The sequence below is a fragment of the Ictalurus punctatus genome, chromosome 20 (genome assembly GCF_001660625.3).
Source record: "Ictalurus punctatus breed USDA103 chromosome 20, Coco_2.0, whole genome shotgun sequence".
NCBI lineage: Eukaryota > Metazoa > Chordata > Actinopteri > Siluriformes > Ictaluridae > Ictalurus > Ictalurus punctatus.
In genome coordinates, this window is record NC_030435.2 from 7509263 (window position 1) to 7532068 (window position 22806).

At 40.7% G+C, this 22806-nt stretch overlaps 1 protein-coding gene across 3 annotated transcripts in view; it reads left to right on the forward strand.

The window, feature by feature from the left end:
* Positions 1-245: 245 nt before the first annotated feature.
* brwd1 (bromodomain and WD repeat domain containing 1) overlaps positions 246-22806 on the forward strand; it is a 36188-nt gene continuing 13627 nt past the window's right edge. For 2 of the 3 annotated variants that reach the window (XM_017495963.3, XM_017495965.3), the window contains exons 1-30: positions 246-510; positions 626-684; positions 791-820; positions 1044-1103; positions 3129-3279; positions 3367-3465; positions 3645-3805; positions 5748-5969; positions 6042-6142; positions 8069-8139; positions 8646-8746; positions 8841-8881; positions 13401-13502; positions 13830-13980; positions 14621-14755; positions 15705-15833; positions 16668-16893; positions 17059-17211; positions 17522-17705; positions 18640-18730; positions 19088-19228; positions 19402-19478; positions 19692-19938; positions 20651-20767; positions 20848-20955; positions 21167-21291; positions 21414-21496; positions 21606-21717; positions 21817-21878; positions 22616-22771. In XM_017495963.3, the coding sequence (XP_017351452.2) occupies positions 462-510; positions 626-684; positions 791-820; positions 1044-1103; positions 3129-3279; positions 3367-3465; positions 3645-3805; positions 5748-5969; positions 6042-6142; positions 8069-8139; positions 8646-8746; positions 8841-8881; positions 13401-13502; positions 13830-13980; positions 14621-14755; positions 15705-15833; positions 16668-16893; positions 17059-17211; positions 17522-17705; positions 18640-18730; positions 19088-19228; positions 19402-19478; positions 19692-19938; positions 20651-20767; positions 20848-20955; positions 21167-21291; positions 21414-21496; positions 21606-21717; positions 21817-21878; positions 22616-22771 (3544 nt within the window). In that variant the 5' untranslated portion in view covers positions 246-461. Of the gene's footprint in view, positions 511-625; positions 685-790; positions 821-1043; positions 1104-3128; positions 3280-3366; positions 3466-3644; positions 3806-5747; positions 5970-6041; positions 6143-8068; positions 8140-8645; positions 8747-8840; positions 8882-13400; positions 13503-13829; positions 13981-14620; positions 14756-15704; positions 15834-16667; positions 16894-17058; positions 17212-17521; positions 17706-18639; positions 18731-19087; positions 19229-19401; positions 19479-19691; positions 19939-20650; positions 20768-20847; positions 20956-21166; positions 21292-21413; positions 21497-21605; positions 21718-21816; positions 21879-22615; positions 22772-22806 lie in introns of those variants that run through there. The other variant, XM_047162497.2, reaches the window with a different exon arrangement.

Genomic DNA, 22806 nt, shown 5'->3' on the forward strand with positions numbered 1-22806 from the left:
GTATTTACTTCAGAAATACACGAAGGGCAGGTTCAGCTGCAAAAGCAAGAGCACGAGCTGCTGACGTCATCGGCAAGCTCACGCGAGCAAGCGCGAGACGCGTAAAAAAATCCATTCCTTAGGAAGCCCCTAAACATAATAATATCTGTTCGACTTTTATAAACGAGTAGATACAAAAACTCGATATGTTTGACAGTTGTCGATGATATTTCCACCCCCTTTGTTTGACAGGGAGACTTTTTTTTTTTTTTTACTTCCCCCAACCCCCCATTTCCTCTGGTCGGAGCGGAAGTTGCTCTGTAAGCCGAGGCCTCGCACTTCCAATGGCGACTGAAAACTGGCTGAACGGAAAGCGGGAGCGAACACCAAGGGGACCCGAACCGTGCAGTCAGAATTAAATAAATATATCAGCGGATAACAAGACGTCAAATAAGTTTCAAGAGTAGTACGTCAGCTAACTTATGGCTGACAGAATGGACAAAAGAGGGAGTCTTTCGCTCCTTGAATCGGGTAAGGCACAAGAAAAGTAACGTTTAATGTTTTGAAGTGTTAGCGCCGCCGTTTCTTACATTTAAACCACATTTTCATTCTTTTTTTCTCTTTCGCGTTTCCTCCTTTTTTGCAGAGCTTTATTATCTAATTTCTCGCTTTTTAACAACCGGTCCTTGTCAGAGAGCGGCCGAGGTGAGAGCTGTGTATTTACCACTCGGTTATATTTCTATATGTTGTGTCTAAAATGCTGTGTTTTGGTTCAGAGTGCTCATTACACATCACTTGTGATCTGTTGCAGGTTCTCGTGAGTGAACTGGAGGAACATCAGGTGTGTGTCCGTGTGTGTGTCCGTGTGTGTATTTTGCTCGTAATAAACACAAAGCCTGATTCGAGTGAAGCTCACTAAGAGGCGGATTTAACGCTCGTCACTTTTGATAGCCATCTCTCTGTCTCCGAGTTCGGATATTTTGGATAATGTGATTTAATCAAGTTATTATTTGATCATATTTGACGTCCTGTCTGATTTCCGAACGGGTTTCTGTTCTCGGCAGCTTCTTCCCCGTAGAGTGGACTGGGAAGGAAATGAACATCCCAGATCGTATGAAGACTTGGTATGTTTTTATCTGTTGCCTTTAATTGTTCCATGTGTGTGTTTCTGCTGAATGATGGTCATTTCTCCAGGATTTGGTTAACTAAAAGATTAACTAATCCAGAAGAAGCCTAGGCAGCCATTTGTGCTTATTATAAAAGCGTGCTACACTGTTGTTTTTGGGGTATGCATTGCTTTCTAACATGCGTTGCGCCGAGGTTTTACTTATCTTTTTTGTTTTGTTTTGTTTTTGACCGGACTCGCTTCTTATTTAGTGTCGTATTGCAGTGAGGGCGGAGAATCCCGAGCTCTCGTGACGTCGCCCTTTTCACGACCAATCAGCTTCCTCGAGTAGCGGTTAGCTTTTTATTTTTTTAATTTTGTACCTGCGTTCTGATTGGTTGACGCGCGGTTCTGATTTACATAAACGCTCCACTTTCAAACCACTTCCTTTTCAGACATGGTTCTTTTAAATAACAGAGTATTTATTTCTTTATTTGATTTGTCGCTTATAGTGTTTCTGAGCTGCAAAATAAACATGGTTCATGAACATAGGAATCTTTGGTAATCCCTTAACAGGTGGATTACATGAAACCTCCGCCCTGAAACACATTAAACACAGTGACATAAAGATGTTTGTAATGTGTTTAATGGTGCAGGTGTTGGTGTTTGTGTGTCATGTTGACACCGCAGGAGGACATAGCTGCGATGATGTTTAAAGATCTTGGCTATAAGAGATAATGGGCAGATTTTGATGTTATCTCCTAAATACAAACGGGCAAGAGCTTCTTTTCCTCACTCTCCAGTTTCCAGTAATGTTCAAGGTATCGTTAATGAGAAATCCAGTGTATACAGTGAACATTTCGCTCAACGCTTCAGAATGAAGTGTAGATATATGAAGCGATTGCTCTGAGTTACTTGACAGACTCTGCATGGCTAGTTAGCAACTGGTGCCATTGACGAGCTTGATGGTGGTATTGGTATGACAGTTGGAGCTTTAGGACCTTATCCGTTTAAGCAGCACGTACAGATGAAGAGGTGAGAGAGCTAGACCGACTCAAGGACTAAGGCCCTGTTTAGTCATGCGTTTTAAAACGAAAACAATCCTCGTCCACACTTGCGTTTCTGCTGCGTTTCAGAAACGATCTCCGTCCACACTACATGACTGAAAATGCATGTCACGTGACCATTCATACAAACTGGGCATGCTCATACAAGTGTAAACAGGAAGTTGGTTGTAGTCACCGGCAGGCACAACAAACTGGCGTTCCGTGTAGGGCTTACATGTAGGATTGCTCTAATCATAGCTCGCCTCTTGCGCATGTAGGCAGCTGCAGTATTATAAAATACAGAATCTAAGATTGACAACAAAACCAGCAAAGCTCGCGGTTCAGTCTCTGTGGTGTTGTGTATGCGATCAAGGTAGTGTAATGGTTATATGGTAGGGGCTCAACGAATCAAGGAAGAATACGCAATAATCCAGAAGACCCAAGTCAGGGGGCGATTTTGGGAAGCCAGGCCTTCGTTGTGGTCTGTTTACACTGAAACATGAGCCCAGAGTTTTCAAATTAATACGGGGTCTTCGACGTTTCCAAAAGTCTTCTCGAAAACGCTGGAGTAGTGTAGATGACAGGCGTGACCTTAACAGAAGTTATGCGTTGTAAAATGAAAACACACTTGTGTAAACAGGACCATTTCATGCATAGTCTGTACATTATTTTGTTCGTCTCTTTGGATATGAACATCTTTTAATGTGCGTTTCGACTAGCAATAATCTCACACCCAGTTCCTGGGATTAGCTCTGGATCCACTGTGACTCGGGATAAAGCGGTTGCTGAAGATGAATGAATGGATTATTTAAATGAGCCTATCAGATCAAGTTGTTCTCATAAGGGAGCTTCTGTTGCATTTGACTGACATCTGTGTCACGTGATATATATATATATATATATATATATATATATATATATATATATATATATATATATATATATATATATATATATATATATATATATAATTTTTATTTTTTTTTTCTCGCCGTCAGATCGCTGCCAACAAGCATATTGCACCAGACCACTTGCTGCAGATATGTAAGCAGATCGGTCCAATCCTTGACAAGCAGGTGCCATCTGGTTTGCCTGGGGTGCATTCTCTACTGGGAACAGGGAGACACTCCTTACTTCGTACAGCTAAAGGTGGGGTAGTATTAACATTTAAACCGTTTGACCTTTCTGGAATACAAGAATTGTTCTTACCCACTGTTATCTCTTCATGTGGAACAGATTGTAGCCGTAGCCGATGGAAAAGCTCGACTTTTGCCGCACTTCATCGAGGAAGACCACCAGAGAGGCCTTTGAGCTGCAGGGATGCCCCAAATCTGGGTAGGGTGCCACCTCTGTTTCACTGGGTCATTTTTTTTTTTTTAATAGTTATATGCAGACAGGGTGCTTTCACATATGCAGCGTTTAGTCCATATGAATAGAAACCTGCATGTTTTTTCCTCTCTGTGCGGCTCTACTGTATTGCTGAATTTTGTGTGTGTGTGTGTGTGCGCGTGTAGTGGAGGTGTGCAGAGGCAGGGAATTGACAGGCACTCAGCGTTTCAGCTTTGTCCATCCTGTCAGTATATATCAGAGCATCAAAATGCACAAGAGGATTCTGGGACATCTCTCGGCCGTTTACTGCATCGCCTTTGACCGAACAGGATCCAGGATTTTCACGGTGAGGACTTTTTCTTCAGCTGTGGAAGTTTTACTCTTGACTTCACCTTTTGAGAAGCATTGCTTGTGGAATGACTGATAATTTCTCTTGTCATTAGTGATGCTCATGTGTATCATGTGGGTTCTGGTGCTGTAGCCTGCTTTTTCTCTGCTGGTCCTTCATCTGGGACCTGAGCGAGGACTAAACAGTTTAAAGATGCAGCCTGGGGTTTGATGTAAAGCCAGCACAGCAGCTGATCAGGCTGAATGGTGAATTGCAAGCCGACTTGAGGGAATCGTGTTTAAACATCAAACTACTCTTGACACTGTTCCAATGAAAGGCCACATCAAGTCCAGCTTATGGAATATATGCTTCAGATATCTAAAGTCTGACCGAGCACAATTAAGTTCAAGATGCAACAAGTCTGGAAACGCTACCAGTTTGTTCCACCATTTTGGGGGGGGATCACCCAGTTCAATACACAGGGAGTGTAAAAGTGCGCTCAAGTGTTTCCTGTTTCTTCTTGCTTCGTTGACACATTTTATGAATATTGTTTTTTCAACTGAAATGAACTTAACCGGGATTGTCATCTCTGCGCCAAATGGCCCATCATATTTCAGGGGGGGGGGGGGTGGATAGTTATATAGTAATTGCAAAATTGTTTACAAATGAAAACTGTAAAGTCACATTAGTCAGACATAAGACAAAGGTGCGATCAACTCAAAATCCAGGACAAAAACTGTGGAAAATTTTCAATCAGGGTTTTCTCAATGTTTGAACCTCATGAGAAACTTAATTAAATCCGTCCTTTAAGTGAATCTAGAATTGTATTACATTGATTATTGATCCAGCGCTACTTGATCTTTAAAGGGTCATGAAACCTCCCTCTTTCAGCTCAAGTCTACCTCTCAGTGTTTTTGAAAAATGCAACTTAAATGGGCTTGGATGCCTGTGTGAAGAGGGGAGGGGGAGTGAGCGTGGCAGGGAAAGGCAGGGGAGGAAGAGGGGGTCGAGCCTTCGGAAGAATCGCAAAGTTGGATAGTGACAAAGTTTGCAGATAAGTCAGAAGACTTCTCTCCTCCGGAATCCCCAGGGCTAAATGGAGACACAACAGATAACAGTGCAGGTACTTTGCCCTAACTATTTGAACCATTAGCCCCTGGCGTAACTGTGGAGGAAAACATAAAACAAAACCGGAGGCAGCGTGGATGGGAGAAGTGTCAGCATGTTTGTTAACTAATAGGCTCAAGCTTTTCACGACTAAGAGGGGGAAGGCTCTTCCATTCAATGTGGACTCTCGTTGTATAGTTTTGCACGCGACAGCCCGCAGAACTGTAAGCGATTTAATTAGCTCAAAAGTCAAACAAAACTGTCATGGTTAAAAATTAGACACATGCCTCATTTGAAGGTATGGAAAAGTCCTCAGGACTGAGTACCATATCATCATGTAGACACGATGTTCCGTGAGCAAGTCCGAAGTCCACCTTTCTCCAATTCTCATAGCTCTCCTAAATAAACACACTTGGACTCTTGCACCACTGAAACAAACACCTGCGACCCATTTGAACGCCTCTGTCATCTACTACATCTGTAGGAAAGCACCACGTGCTGCCATGAATAATTAAGAGACAACGTCATCTTAAAGGATAAGAACACGCAGGCTCATGATTAAACATGAGACACCGACGTGTCATCGATGTACTGTAGTACATTGCCACGTCACTGCCTGTGACGTGTGACACGATGAGATTTTAAACCCGGAAGATTAAAATAGCGGAAAAGCTCAAAATTAACCAGTTTTCTCGTACAATTAAAATTAACGGATGCTAAGATTGTCTTTTATAAGAACACCTCGGTTAAAATCTCAGAAAACATTGTGTTTCATGACGCTTTGAATCTCAGGGTGTAGCTGCTCGTTGCTCTGGCCTGAAGAATGATTAAGCTCATTGTCTCTCCTCTTCAGGGTTCAGATGATGCCTTGGTAAAAATTTGGTCCTCTTTTGACGGGAGGCTCCACTCTACTCTGCGAGGACACCATGCCGAGATCTCAGACCTCGCCGTCAACTTGGAGAACACTCTCATTGCAGCGGGGAGCTGCGACAAAACCATCAGAGTCTGGTGCCTTCGTACCTGTGCCCCAGTGGCGGTGCTGCAGGGTCACAGTGGATCTATTACCTCTTTACAGGTATGCTATGGTACCGATTACTACTGCTTTGTTTAAACGGCTTGATTTGACCCTCGTGTCTTGTCCCCTTAGTTTTCTCCATTTGCCAAGGGCTCCAAAAGGTACATGGTCTCTACAGGAACTGATGCAACTGTCTGCTTCTGGCAGTGGGATGTAAAGAACATCAATTTCACGTAAGTGCACTAATTCCTCTTATAAATGGTAGACCGAGCTTTAACAGAGCTTACAAAGTAGTACAAATGTATCCTAGGTGTGTAGATCAGGGGCCGCTACATGAAGTGGCTCCGGATTAAACAGAGCACTTAAAATTCAGCGTAATTTACTGACTCTAATCTTTTAAATATGTGACATCAGGGCTTCTGTAACAGGTCCTTTTTTGAGCTAGTTGCATGAAGCTCATCGAGAATGGGAAGAAGGGTCAAGTGTAATATATGTTCTTCTGTTTAAAAAGAAAAGGCAAGAGTGTTTTAGACTTTCATAAATTTTAACAATTTATTTTACCCCCTCTGATCAACTGAGTAGCTTGTTCAAAATTAAGATGATGGTGATGAGGAAGAAAAAAGTATGCGTTTGTTTTCCCTGCTTTAAGCTTAAAATGCATGTCAAATGCATTCAGAGTTCTGGGCAGTAGTCAGAAGTAGTAACTTGAAGCGCAACTGCAAAACAAAACATAGCCATGGACCAAGTATTAATGGTTTAAAGGGTCATGAAACCCACCTCTTTCAGCTCAAGTCTACCTCAGAATCTTTTTGGAAAATGCAACTTAAGTGGGCATGGGTGGATGTGAGAAGAAGGGAGAGGAATGGGTGTGGCAAGGCCGGGGAGGATGAGGAGGGCGGGTAACTGTCATCTCTCAGCGGCCTGTGCCGACTCACTAAAAATCGGGTAAAGTGTGAGGAATTGTAAAATTTTTATAGCTGAATTTTTTTTTTTTTTTTTTTATTGTAAGATTTTTAAGTCCAATGAAATAAATTGACTACTGCCCCCCCCCCCCCCCCCCCCCCCTTAAAAGTAACTGCATGCCCTGTTACATATACTACATATATTAGATTAATCATAATTTCCTATAATTGTGTACATATAAATGTAAATTAAGAAGAATATATTATTATTATTATTATTATTATTATTATTATTATAAATGTATAAAAATGTATATGTACACACTATAAACATAGGCTTTAACACATTTCACAATAGGGGTTTACTTCGGGAGTAGCAGCAGGGATAGGTGAGGGGAGGATGATGGCTTTAGAAGCTTCAGTCACATTAGTGTAGACATGATCCAAAGTAGTATCACCTTTCCTGGGACAGGAGACATTGTTGGAAAAAATTTGCGAATGATTGGTTCACCGCCCACCTCAACTTCCAGCATTTGTTAACACATAAAGCGGTGACAAAAATTCATTCTGCGCATACTCCATAGTCGAGCCATTTGTGGTTGCCGAGGTTATCTGGAAGCAATTATCAGCGAAGTGCAATCCTTAGGTTGGCGTGATTGAAATCGCCAGCAATAACAAAGGCACCGTTTGGATGTTCTGTTTGCCCCAAGTTCTTTCATGGCTAGTTTAGGATTAGCCTCCAGGGAGACGTACACAGCAGCGGTAACGGCATGTGTAAAATCGCACGGTAGATAGAAGGGTCTACACTTAATAATGAGGTACTCCTCATCAACAGAGCAATGTGTCTCGATAACGACAGTGTATGTACACCAACCTTTGTTTACATAGATGCCAACACCTCCTCGTCTACCTTCACCAGTGCCCACTGCTGTTCTGTCGGCTATGAAAAAGTTGTGCTGCGACTCTGACTCATTCGGCTCATGCTGAACTCATTCGGCTCATGCTGAAGCAGACACGTTCAGTCTTTAATTGTAACATCCGTTCTCTAACTGAACTATAAGATTTTTATTGCTATAAAAAAAAAAAAAAGAAAAACGACAGTGGGGGCAGTGCCGTGTTGGGCAGATGATGTAATCGGTGTGTGGCTGAACACCGTGTAACATCGACTATCGCAGAAAACCTAAGCTGGACCTTTTAGCTGAGTACCCCTGGTATATACGTTCTATAAAATCCTGTTCTCTCCTGTTTCTCTTTTAGTGATCGACCCTTGAAGTTCACAGAAAGGCCAAGACCCGGTGTTCAGATGGTGTGTTCCTCATTCAGCCCAGGTAAGGCTAAACGGCCGAGTGCTCCTGGAAAATAACCATTGTGGCTGCAAATTTTCCATTCAGCCAAATAGGAGCCACACCTAATAGTAGAGACCAGAGGATTCAGGAACAGATTTCATAGCCAGTGGACTTAAGAGATTGCATTACAAGTAATTTGGGGTAAATTTCTTTTCCATTTGTTCTGAAATGTCGCTCATTGAGCACCTGGTTTTTGTTTAGTTTTTTTCCCCTCAATTGTGGTGGGGAAAAAATGAACAATGATACAGAAGTCAGTGTAACCTTGACCTCAAAGACATTATTATATCCACAGTGGTTTATTTCTTTGTAATTTATAAATTTTTTCCTGATTCTTATCAACTGAATTTTTAAAAATGTGAAATTCATTGAAGTGAATTCATATCTAACCTGCAAAGTCTCAACAGCGTCAACTCCTTTTTAACTAAGCATCTTGAATTCAGTTTGAAACAATATAATGTAACTGATATAATTGCTCTTATCTGATACAGGAGGCATGTTCCTAGCTACAGGAAGCACCGATGATGTAATCAGGATATACTACCTGGGCAGTGGGAGTCCGGAAAAAATAGCCGAGCTCAATTCACACACAGTAAGAGCTTAGTTTTTAAACACGGCTATGTCACGTTTGCTGTTATTTGCTTGAACTGAATGCGATGTTCGCTTTGACACGTTTTCGTTTTTAGGACAAAGTCGACAGCATCCAGTTCTGCAATACAGGAGAGAGGTATGTTCATTTTGTTTTGTATGTTCAGAGGCATTTTCAGATTTCCAGGCAGGTTTGTGATGATTCTTTCATGGCGATGTTGAGTGCATGTGGAACGTTGGGGTGAAGTACTGGTTGTTGACTGATTTCAGCACATTTACATACAGTGCTGTGAACAAATATTTACATTAATCAAACGTATCTGATTTCTCCTTTTTTTTGTGTATATTCAATTTTATTTGTATGGCGCTTTTTATAAGGGGCATTGTCTCAAAGCAGCTTTACATAAATATATAAACACAGGATACAGATTTTAAGTGTGTGGCTTAATCCCTAATGAGCAAGCCGGTGGTGACGGTGGCGAGGAAAAACTCCCTAAGATGAAATGAGGAAGAAACCTTGAGAGGAATCAGACTCAGAAGGGAACTCCTCCTCATCTGGGTAAAAACAGATAGTGTGAAAGTAAAGTCTTTGTTGAACTAGTCCACTGTTCAAAGGAGACCCGAGTGCAAAACTGCGTGTGGTAATTGCTGTCCCAGGGCCATAGCAGCAACCGTAGTCCCAGCAACCACAGTGATAATGTCCATGTGGAATTGGAGTAACGAGAGCTTCATTCAGAGTTAGAGCATCCGAATGGATCAGGCAGGTCTGGAGAGCAGGGTCAGGATCACTGGCATCTCCATAAAATCATGTATGGCTTGACAGAAGGGGAGAGGGAGGTAAAGAGACGGAGAGATTGTTGGGTAAGAGTGTGTGCTTTGCGTAAAAGAAAGTCTACTCATGGTAAGCTTGAGTAAACGAATACGTTTTAAGCCTAGACTTTAACACTGAGACTGTGTCTGAGTCACGAACACTAATTGGAAGACTGTTCTATAACTGTGGGGTTTTGTAAGAGAAAGCTCTCCCCCTTGCTGTAGACTTCACTATTCCAGGTACCAACAAATATACTGCAGCTTTTGATCCAAGTAGGCATGGCGGATCATAGAAAACCAAAAGTTCGCTCAGGTACTGTGGCACGAGACAGTTTAGTGCTTTATAAGTCAATAATAGTATTTTATAATTAATGCGTGATTTCACTGGGAGCCAATACAGTGTGCATAAGATCGGGGTGATGTGGTCATACTTTCTGGTTCTAGTTAGGACTCTAGCGGCTGCATTCTGGACTAACTGGAGTTTGTTTATGCTCCTACTGGAACATCCAGACAGTAAGGCATTACAGTAATCTAATCTCGAGGTGACGAAAGCATGAACTAATATGTCTACATCATGTAGTGACATTATATTTCTTATCTTAGCAATATTTCTGAGATGAAAGAAGGCTGTCCTAGTAATATTATCGACATGAGCGTCAAATGAATGGTTGGAGTAAATCATCACACCAAGGTCTTTTACTGTTGTACATGATGAAAGAGAGACCATCCAGTGTAACTATGTAATCAGAAAGCCTACTTTGGCTAAACATCTCATACTGAATAGTTTTGGATCTTCAAGCGAAATACAACACAAAACAAAGGCAACCTGACTGAACACACAATACAGTTTTTTTTTTTTTTTTTTTTTTTTTTTTTTTTTTTTTTAATGAAGCATAAAAAACAAGTTATCCACCACCTCTCACCAATGTGAAAAACTAATTGCCCCCTTAAAATTAAAATCTGGTTGGGCTACCTTTAGCAGCAATAACTGCAAACACACGCTTCTGATAACTGTAGATCAGTCTTTCACTTACTTCTAGGACTAGGATTTACTCCTACAGTGAGGGGGAAAAAAGTATTTGATCCCCTGCTGATTTTGTATGTTTGCCCACTGACAAAGAAATGATCATTCTATAATTTTAATGGTAGATTTATTTGAACAGTGAGAGACAGAATATCAACAAAAAAACAATCCAGAAAAACGCATTTCAATAAATTGATTTGCATTTTAATGAAGGAAATAAGTATTTGACCCCTCTGCAAAACATGACTTAGTACTTGGTGGCAAAACCCTTGTTGGTATTCACAGAGGTGAGATGTTTCTTGTAGTTGGCCACCAGGTTTGCACACATCTCAGGAGGGATTTTGTCCCACTCCTCTTTGCAGATCTTCTCCAAGTCATTAAGGTTTCGAGGCTGACGTTTAGCAACTCAAACCTTCAGCTCCCTCCACAAATTTTCTATGGGATTAAGGTCTGGAGACTGGCTAGGCCACTCCAGGACCTTAATGTGCTTCTTCTTGAGCCACTCCTTTGTTTTCTTGGCCGTGTGTTTTGGGTCGTTGTCATGCTGGAATACCCATCCACGACCCATTTTCAATGCCCTGGCTGAGGGAAGGAGGTTCTCACCCAAGATTTGACGGTACATGGCCCCGTCCATCGTCCCTTTGATGTGGTGAAGTTGTCCTGTCCCCTTAGCAGAAAAACACCCCCAAAGCATAATGTTTCCACCTCCATGTTTGACGGTGGGGATGGTATTCATGGGGTCATAGGCAGCATTCCTCCTCCTCCAAACACAGCGAGTTGAGTTGATGCCAAAGAGCTCCATTTTGGTCTTATCTGACCACAACACTTTCACCCAGTTGTCCTCTGAATCATTCAGATGTTCATTGGCAAACTTCAGACGGGGATGTATATGTGCTTTCTTGAGCAGGGGGGCCTTGCAGAATTTCAGTCCTTCACGGCGTAGTGTGTTACTAATTGTTTTCTTGGTGACTATGGTCCCAGCTGCCTTGAGATCATTGACAAGATCCTCCTGTGTAGTTCTGGGCTGATTCCTCACTGTTCTCATGATCATTGCAACTCCACGAGGTGAGATCTTGCATGGAGCCCCAGGCCGAGGGAGATTGACAGTTCTTTTGTGTTTCTTCCATTTACGAATAATCGCACCAACTGTTGTCACCTTCTCACCAAGCTGCTTGGCAATGGTCTTGTAGCCCATTCCAGACTTGTGTAGGTCTACAATCTTGTCCCTGACATCCTTGGAGAGCTCTTTGGTCTTGGCCATGGTGGAGAGTTTGGAATCTGATTGATTGATTGCTTCTGTGGACAGGTGTCTTTTATACAGGTAACAAGCTGAGATTATAAGCACTCCCTTTAAGAGTGTGCTCCTAATCAGCTCATTACCTGTATAAAAGACACCTGGGAGCCAGAAATCTTTCTGATTGAGAGGGGGTCAAATACTTATTTCCCTCATTAAAATGCAAATCAATTTATAACATTTTTGACATGCGTTTTTTCTTGTTGTTATTCTGTCTCACTGTTCAAGTAAATCTACCATTAAAATTATAGACTGATCATTTCTTTGTCAGTGGGCAAACGTACAAAATCAGCAGGGGATCAAATACTTTTTTCCCTCAATGTATGCTTTTGATGTCTTGCTGCATTGTCCAGTTGCTCTTGAGTTGCACCTTGGGTACTGAAGACCGGACGTTCCCCTTTAGGATTTTCTGGTAGATGGCAGAATTTGTGTTTCCCAGGCCCTGAAGCAGCAGAGCATCCCCACACCATCACACTTCCACCACCATGCTTGACCATAGGTATTATGTTCTCTTTGTGGAATCCTATGTATGGTTTACACCAGATGTAATGGGACTCCTGTCTTCCAAACAGTTCCACTATAGAATCCTCAGTCCACAGAACATTCTCCCAAAAGGTTTGAGATCATCAGTGTGTGTTTTGGCAAATTCAGATGAGCTTTTAACGTTCTTCTGGGTTAGCAGTGGTTTTTGCCTCGCCACTCTTTCATGGTTGCCATTTTTGCCCAGTGTCTTTCTGATAGTGGAGTCATGAACAGTGATGCAAGAGAGGCCTGTAGTTCCTTTGATGTTGTCCTTGGCTCTTTTGTGACTTGCTGGATGAGTAGTTGCTGTGCTCTTGGGGGGGATTTTGGAAGGTCGGCCACTTCTGGGAAGGTTTAATACTGTGCAGAGTTTTTCCATTTGGCGATAACGGCTCTCACTGTGGTTCTTTGGAGGCCCAGAGCCTTTGGAATAGCTTTGTAACCCTTCCCACACTGATGTATTTCATTCACCTTCTTCCTCATTGTTTCTGGAATTTCATTTCATGGAATTTCATGTTGTTGAAAAAGTTCTATTAAAGTGTTGATTTAATTGAACAGGGTTTGCAGTAATCAGGCCTGGTTGCATCTGGTCCAGCTGAACCCCATTATGAGTGCAGTTTTATAGATGTGGGGAATTAGTAACTACAGGGGCAAATACAATTTCACACAGGCCCAGTTGGTATTGGATAACTTTTTTGCTTCAATAAATAACTGTCATTTAAAAATTCTATTTTGTGTTCACTCAGGTTGCCTTTATTTTATCTTAGATTTTGTTTTAATTTCTGATGCAATTTAGTATTAGATGTACACAAAAGCAGAAGGATTCAGTGTGGGGGGGAGGGGTAAATACTTTTTCACAGCACTGTAACTGTAGGCCTGTAGGAAAATGTACTGGACTTATAGATGTGCTTAAATTTTTTTATGAATTGCTCCATAACCCAGACACTAAAGACACCTAAATGATGGTGTTGTAAAGTGACATCCTATTCACTGCATATTATCTCTCAGGTTTGTAAGTGGCAGTCGTGACGGCACCGCTCGCATCTGGAGGCTGCATCAGAGACATCAGTGGAGGAGCATTTTGCTGGAGATGTCCGCCACTTTGCCAGGGTACGAGTCCCCCGAATCACAATTTTATCATATCAGTTTTGACAACTATATTATTTAAACAAAACAACGTTCTTCACTCTCTTATTCGTGAATATACTCTTGTATGTCATGAATAACATTGTGTTATTTGTTGAAAAGCTGTTTTCATACAGCTCATTAAAATGTATCTCTTTTGTAATTACTATAATTTTTAATAGTTGGCTTAAACAGAATGTTTTTGTAAGATATTATGGTGAAATAAGATGATATTCCTTAGTAGCAGTCTGTTGATATTAGCCCTTGCTTCATAAGCTTTATCACTACTATTTTAATCTTTGCCGATTGCAGAACTGTGCCTGCGGAAGAAGAGAGCTTCTTCAAACCCAAGGTCACCATGGTGTCATGGGATCGTCATGACAACACAGTTCTCACTGCTGTCAACAATCATCTCCTCAAAGTGTGGAACTCCTACACAGGGCAGCTTTTGCATGTGTTGAAGGTGAAAAAAACCCCAAACCTACAGAAATAAATGTTTATATGGAATTAAAGCTAAGGATGGTAAATATGAGGGTTTGTTAAGGCAAGGGTTTTTATTATTATTATTACTTTTTTTTTTTTTTTTTTTTTTTTTTTTTATAAAAGCATATAATTATTTGTTCAAAAACTACATAAAATAGTGCTGTGAAACAGAGCGACTAGTCCGCGTATCAGTTTGCACTGGATACAAGTCACATGTGCCGTCCATTATTTCTTGCACTGGGTTAGCACATCTAACATGCAAATGACCACAATGGCACAGTGGCCATCTGATTATTATGGACTGCTGTACGGGATCCGATTATGCAGTACCACTCTATGTTTAAATCAAGTTTGTTATTCAAAACAGTCATGAAGATTGAAATTTTGACTTCGCATGAGGGTGTGCCCTGCTACTAAAGGACTGTAGACATAGAAATGACATCTTAGTAGGGGTCTGAAGACATCTGGTTAGAAAAATATGTACTCAAACAACTAATGTTGGATAATTTAAATATAATTAAAAATTTATTAAATTAAAAATAAAAGACGTTTTTTAAGACTGATGCTTGAGGGGATACTGTTGCTGTGGGGCAGACTGTAATGTTCTTCATTCCTGCCAGGGCCATGAGGCAGAGGTGTTTGTGCTGGAGCCACACCCATACGATCCCCGTGTCATGCTGTCTGCAGGTCATGATGGCAACATTTTCATATGGGACCTCATACGAGGCACAAAGACTCATCACTACTTTAACATGGTGCAGTATTCCAGTACTACTTTTATACAACTGAGAGGAATCTTAACATTTTATCCAAAATGATCGAAATATCGCAAATGTACAAATCACGATATGTTTATAGCAAGGGCTTGCGATAACAACTGAATGATTTTAATACTTCAAAAAGTTAGGAAGAATGAAGGTTTTAGGGCGATACACATAGTCTAGATGTTTTCTTTTCCTCAAAAGAACATGAACCGTGAATATAATTTTCAGTTTTTAAATATAAATAAATATAATGAAACTAATATCGTGGAGCCCTAGCTGCTGGATTTGTACAGCCTATGAAGCTAAAAGGAGGGTTCTTAAAGGAAAACTCCTCCCTGAAACACATTAAATATGTTTATATTGAAAGATTTGTCATGTTCTTAGTGATTCTGATGCTGATTTGTTGGTCGGTGTTGTATTTTGAGCAATCGTTTGTGTGCCGTGCTGGCACGATTACTTACAATGGTGGTTAATAAGAGAAAGATATTCAACCATAAGGGATAACAGTCAGGTTTTGCTGTACGCTCCTAAAAACGAAACCACAACAGCTTGTTTTTATTTTTTTGCACTCTCCATTTTCCAGTGATGTTCAATGTCCCATCGAAGTAAAAGCCAGCGTAGAAGTAGCAGAGACCGATAAAGTTGGACACAACTTCCAGAATGTAACACAGCTATACAACACCGTCGAAGATTGGCTGCTTAGCGACATATTAGATTTACATTTATTTATTTAGCAGACGCTTTTATCCAAAGTGTCTTACAAATGAGGAAATACAAGCAAATTGCGAGCACAACGGCGGTATTAGCATCAACATTTCCCTACCCTCAACGCAACCTTGTTCGACCACAGTGGAATCAGTAGGCGGAATTTTAAACTGAATAGGCGGGAGTTAAGGACCCCCTGTCTAAAGGTTTTTCTGCTTCTTTCTGTGCTGTGTAGATTGAAGGCCAGGGGCATGGTGCTGTTTTTGACTGCAAGTTCACCCCTGATGGTCATCGCTTCGCCTGTACAGACTCTCACGGGCACCTGGTCATTTTTGGATTTGGGTGCTCCAAGCCTTATGAAAAGGTTTGCCTTCATCTGAAATGTTTGTAATGTGGTTGATTAGTGCTTTTAACGTTTCCATTTGAGCTCATGCTGCTATCCTGTTTTCAGCAAATCCTTGCTTGTATATGACCGCTAGAGTCCATGAATACACGTTGGTGACCCATAAAAGTTATAAAAATCATCATCTGTTAAACTAGCATGATAAATATGATCAGTATGAATCATAAAATCACAGTGGATGTTGACATTATACTGTGGTGATGAATATAATAACAATCTTCACTCACATCTACAGTCACAAAGATAAATATATTAATTAATTCCCCAGACTATAATGAGTGATTACAGCAATTAAGCAACTTTTCATTTGTCAGTTCGTGCTAAATACTGTGAGGTGAGGTGGTGGAACACGTGCATTTGATTGCCACAGAATAAACTTCCAGTCCACAGAGGTTGCTTTAGAGATGTATTTCATATATAAATTATTTATACTTTGAATTTACTCTGGTTTGTTTTAAATTTATGTTTTGCTCTTTTTAATAGCTGCCAAATGCTGATTTTAAATGCTCATGAAGGACAATAATGTCCCTTATAATCTCCGTGATAGTTGTCATGTCTGTAGCGTTTGAATTTAATGGCACCTGGGGATTTGAAATCCAGTTATTTTAACCAATACCGTGCACTAGAACGTCACTAAAGTGTTTAGTGATCTTTGGATTAGCCAAAAAAAGAATTAGAAGATTGTACTTGTATGTTGATGTAGCAGAAGGGCTGCAGGGGCTGGACTTTGGCTCGTTTTAGCTACATAAAGGTGCTATTGCCAATGCTAGAAACTTCTTTTGAAACTACTTGCAGCTTCCAGATCAGGTGTTTTTCCACACTGACTACCGCCCGTTGATCCGGGACTCCAACGGGTTCGTATTAGACGAGCAGACACAACAGGCACCTCACCTTATGCCCCCGCCCTTCCTTGTGGATGTCGATGGGAATCCTCATCCTCCCGGATATCAGAGACTTGTGCCTGGGAGGGAGAACGTCACAGATGAGCACCTGGTTCCTCAGCTTGGATACGTTGCTACAAGTAAGATGGATATTTCTCTCTCATATGGTGTAAAATCCCAGAACAGTTCCAGACAAGGCATCAGCTTGGGAAGCACTGACCCCACATCAGTGAGAAATGTCCAGTTAAAGTCACTCCTGTTCTCATATTAAAACGTTAGTCAGCACATCGTTTATATTTATGCAGGCGATGGTGAGGTGGTGGAGCAGGTAATCAGCCAGCAGCCAGCTGAGAGCGAGGATCCACAGGCACGTCGCAATCTCTTAGATAACGCCATCCGTCAGCTCCAGGAGCAGCAGGACCAGCAGGCCGGGAGGCAGCAGGGTACCCCCAGAAGAGGTGCAAGTTTGTTGCAAATTTTCAAACCTTTTTTGAGTAAGAAATGTAGGTGATTTTCTTACTTGGTACCAAGTGTGAATAGTATTAAGACCATAGTACTGTACAAAAAATCTACAGAGTCCAATTTACTTGCACTACAAATTTCAAAATAGAAATACATGTTTAGCTTTATTCAGTTATCAGCTGTGCATATTGTTGTTTTTGTAGGTAGTTGTGTAGGTGTGTTATTAGTGAACTACTTTGTATAGAATGTAAATGAAGTTTGTCCAATTTTGCCCTGATTTATTTTTATTTAATTTTTTTTTCGTAGTGTCTCTCAGCGAGCGGATGGAGGTGCAGTCTCCGCCTAACGTGGGGCTCCGGCGCAGTGGGCAAGTTGAGGGAGTGCGTCAGATGCATCAGAACGCACCACGCAGCCAGATGGCAACAGAAAGGGACCTGCAGGCATGGCGTCGCAGGGTGGTGGTTCCTGAACTTACCTCCAGTGCATACAGGTAAGGCCTTCAAACATTCTAGCTTTAGGATTTAGTGGTTTATAAGTTATCCTAAGGTTATAAGGTGTCACTTTAATGGCTTTATGGTAATTCCTGCTCTTCCCTGCAATGTCCAAACTTGCCATGTGGTTCGTAATTGGATGATTAAGTTAAGACGAGTATTTTGTAGCTGTAAGCTAGGTTAATGTGACCTTCTAACTCGGGTGTTGTGAAACGGTGGATTTTGGTATTTCAGTAGACCTATCTCAGTACTTTTTATATACCTCATAAAATACTGTAGCAGGAAAAATACGGACTGTACTTCAGTGACTCCATTACCTTAATATGAACCTAATGTGGTCTATTGTGGTTTCATCCAACTGCATGCATTTGTCAATTATTTATCAAACCAGAGAATAGTTACAGGGCTAGAAACTTGGTCAGAAAGAGGATTTTTTATTTATTGATTTATTGTATATAAATACAGACTTGCATAGATTTTTCATACTTTTTCCATAATCTGGTGTGATCAGAGAACTGACGATATGGCTTGTTTAGAGCAAAGGGAACAATTAAAGCAATGTTTAAAGATGAATGAGTAGAGAAGTATGTTTCTTCTCTGTGCATCAAATTCTTAACCTGTATTTAATTTCTTGAGAGTCTGTTTCACTAGTAAAAAGTGGTGTTGTGAAACAAAACCACTTCACATTGTCTTGGTTATAGCCATTGTTTATAACTAAACACTTTACCATTAAACATTAAAAGGTAACTGTTGTTGCTGTTCAGTCATGTTAGTATAAAACGGAATTGTATGTAACATGACCCATTTTTTTTTATTTTATTTTTATGAAATTTTAGCTGAATACATGTGATCTAACCCCTGCCATGGAGATTCAGAGACAAAAAAAGCCTTGTTTCAGGAACAGTGACGGTAATATAAAACTTTCTCTCGCAGTGACCAGGAGTCGTTCAGAATCATGAAGGGAGAGGAGGAGATTTTGCTATATAATGCCAAGAAACGCAGAATTGCACATGGCACCTTTAGGGTAAACCATTTTTCAATATGTTCAACAGTAAATTAGTGAATACAAGTGAAGCTAATTGTAATTAATTTTTTTTTTAATCCCTATTTAATTTTTAAGTGGTAGATTTATAAGAATTGTAATTGTATAAGATTTGTAAGACTTTTTAACCCAAAATAAATTTTACATCTTAAGGGTTTTTTTTAAATATTTATTTATTTATTTATTTATTTATTTATTTGCCCTTCATTTGATAGTAGAAAGTTTTCAGTAGCTAACAGATTCACCTCCTTTGACTGAAGAATGTTTGGAATTGTCATCTGAGACTTGATTTACGCTTATTATATCTCCTTACTGTTTGCGGACTTGGTATAAGCACAGGATGACTCTGATGATGAGGCGGTATGCATTAAGCGCGCGCAGCCACGCAAGCGGCGCCGCATTTTGGAGGGCACGAACAGTTATGTAGAGAGTCTGATAGAGTTTTCCTGCGAGGAGGGAGAGGAGACTGCTTCCTCAGAGGTAAAGTGTGTTTCGTCTCTTGATTGAGTTGTTGTTGTTGTTGTTGTTGTTGTTGTTGTTTTTTGTTTGTTTGTTTGTTTGTTTGTTTGGTTTTTTCCTGTGATTTATTTTTTTTCATTTTGTTTAATTTTTTTTTGTGTTGACCGCTCACCCTGGTGTATGTGGATATTTAGGAGAATGAAATTGAAGCCAGCGAGGTGGACTCCTCAAATGAAGAGGAAGACGAGGAGTGGAAAAGTGACAGCTCGAGGTACAAAAACACATAACGCCAACAAGTCGTTTGCCTCATGCTGATGTTAACTTGCATATTTAACGTTTTTTGTCGTCATGGCATGCCGTAGTCAGGGCTGAGTAAAAATCATATAGTCCGTTAAATATATTATAGTGAATCAAGTATTTCATTGTACTCGCTAATGTATATATTTCCAGATTGTTTAATTGATTCTGCCGTTCTTATTTGAAGTCACTCGTCCAGCGAGCATTCTGATTGGACAGCTGATGCTGGCATCACCACACAGGCGGCCATGTGCTCCCGAAGACGGGCTCGTAGGCAGATTAGCAGTTCTGAGGAGGAGGAGGTGGAGGAGGAAGAGGAGGAAGACGAAGATAACACAGCAGAGGATGAGCAAACTGAACAAACCCAGGATGAGGATGCAAAGTCCTCAACGCCTCGGAAACCAAGGAGAAAAGCAAAATGCAAAACACCAAAGGTGAGTAGCATTGAAGAGACAGCATTGTTCTATTATAGATGTTAAGAGGCAGTGGCAAAAAAAGGCATGTTAGCTAAATGTATTCCAGTACCTAAGGAGATAGTTAGGGGAAATCACCACCTAAAAAGTAAAAAAAAACACCCAACCAGTACTTTAGGGTTTTGATAAGGAAACCCAGGGCTGTCAGCCTGGTGTATTATAATCGGGTTCCAGGATGTTAGTATTTATATTTAGACCTGATGTTGTTGTTGTTGTTGTTGTTGTTTGGGATAATTTTAGGTTTGAGAAAAATTACATTAAGGTCTTTATTGTCATCAGAGCCATATACAGAGTTCAATACACAGTGAGATGAAATAATGTAGTATTTCTCCTGGACCAAGGTGCAAGATTCATGTATGACACGCACAGTGCTGACAGGACGCAAATGTAGTGCGACAGGAATAACAAGCATGCTGGGGTTATTTGAGACAGTGGGAGTGAGTACACAGAGGGGCAGTAGATCATAAATACTCCAATATCAAAGAATATTTAACATGACACTAAAGTAACTGTAAGGTGCATTGCTGCAACTAGAATGATCTTTAGTATAAAGGGACAGTGGAGTACTGTAATGTGTCAGTACAATAGTAGCGTCTGTGTGATGTAAACAGTACAGAATGATTGCAGAAAATCTTGTTTTCCTTATTGATTGTCTTTTCTGGGGGGGGGGAAGTGTCCAAAACCCAGGCAGTCCCTGAACAGAGAGGTCTCCAACGAGTTTCGTCCCTCTACCTGGATTACCGATGTCATTCCTCGAAAGTCTCCTTTTGTTCCACAAATGGGAGATGAGGTTTGTTTTCACGGTCCTATGTTACTCCACCTTCTGTTTTGACTTGTGCCCAATATTTATACTTTGCATCCTGTCTGTAGGTAATCTACTTCCGTCAGGGTCATGAGGCCTATGTGGATGCAGTCTGCAGGAGTAATTTGTACCCAATCAACCTGGAAAAACAGCCGTGGAGGAAGATGCATCTAAGAGTCAGTTTTCATTTATAAGCTCTTGTAACGTTTAGGCTTGAAACAGCGTTTACTTTTCTGATAGTTGTATCAGTTTGGTAATTAAATGTTTGTCCCTCATTTAGATGTGTCTGGATTTTGTGTGTTATACAGTCCTGTAGTGGTGGTTTAATTTTAGAAACGTGTTTGGTGTATCACTACTAAAATCTCACTTTGTTGTTTTAATCACCAGGACCAAGAGTTTGTTAAAATAACTGGGATCAAGTATGAGGTGTGTCCTCCGACACTTTGTTGCTTGAAATTGACACAGATTGACACTGGAACAGGCAAAATAACAAACAAGTCGTTTTCTGTGAAGTAAGTCAACAATTTTCTATCGTGTTTGTACCTACTAGCTACTGTAGTCTCTTATCAGAACTTCCTTGACATATTTTACTGGAGGTTATTTATGTATTTATTTATTACTTGCTTTCCTGCAGGTATCATGATATGCCTGATGTGATTGACTTCCTTGTGCTCCGCCAGAGCTATGATGAAGCACGCAGCAGGATCTGGAGGCCAAGTATGTCACCTTAGTGCTCTTTACATTATTTAACCTTATAGCATTTCCATCTATATCCAGATGGAACACTTGTTTGTAGGGGAAAAACTTTAAATATCTTGTCCTTTAGATGATCATTTCCGGTCAGTAATTGATGATGCTTGGTGGTTTGGGACCATAGTCTGTCAGGAGCCATATCAGCCTGAGTATCCTGACAGCCATTTCCAATGCTTCAAAGTCAGGTAAGGTGCAAACTTTTTTCCCCACCCTTATTTGTGGTGTGTTCAGATGTTTGTTTGGCTTTGGTAAGTCTTATTGGTAATGCAGTGGCCTCTCTGCAGGTGGGACAATGGAGAAATTGAAAAGCTTAGTCCATGGGACATTGAGGCTATTCCAGAGAATGGTAAACTAATATCACACACACACACTTGCACTCTGTACTTTTCATTAGCTGTAATTTTCCATTATATGTGTCTTCAGCAAGATGCGCAGCAGGGTATCCCTTACTATTTGTGTTATACTGAGTGAATCGATTGAAAGGGAACAAGTTTAAATGGTTAACTCCTCTTGGAGAACTGGATATGCATATGTTTGAGGGTAAAGGTGTTGAGACAATCCTACCCAGTTTCAATTGTTCCATGGGAATTAAATACTTTAATCTATTGAGTATTTACTGTTGTGTTTAATGGCTTAAAGTGACACTTGTGAAGGACCTCTTTGTTTTATCGTCTTGCATGAGCTATAAATATATTTTGCTTCCATGCATTCAGTATCCTCAATTTGAAATGAATTTTTTTTAAAAATTCATTTCTATTTCATCACGTTAACATTTTTATCGTGCAGGAGAGAGTTCATAAATACTCAAAGTAAAAGGTGTTGTGCCTTTTTTTGACTTGTTGGTAATGCAGCTTTGACTTAACCTGTAAAGTTCTGAATTCTGTTGTATTACACAGTGGGAAGAATTCAAACCTGAATGCAGTGTTAGGTCATATCGTGTGTCTTTGTTACATAATTGAAATTTTTGGGAGTCTTTAGTGCCCTACTCCAAACTTTAGCAGTGTCCTGTTAATATTAAGACAAGGGGTGTGTGTGTGTGTGTGTGTGTGTGTGTGTGTGTGTGTGTGTGTGTGTGTTGTATAGCTCAGAGTCCGGAGGCGGTGGGTGAATGTGTGCCAGTCACAGACGAGGAAAGAGCTGACATTCTGTACAAACCACAGGGAGACGAGTGGGGAGGCAGGAGTCGAGAAAAAGAGTGCGCACGCATCGTTGCCGGCATAGACCAGCTCATCACAGTAGGTATGTGTACTGAAAACGGAGCCGGATTAATTCAA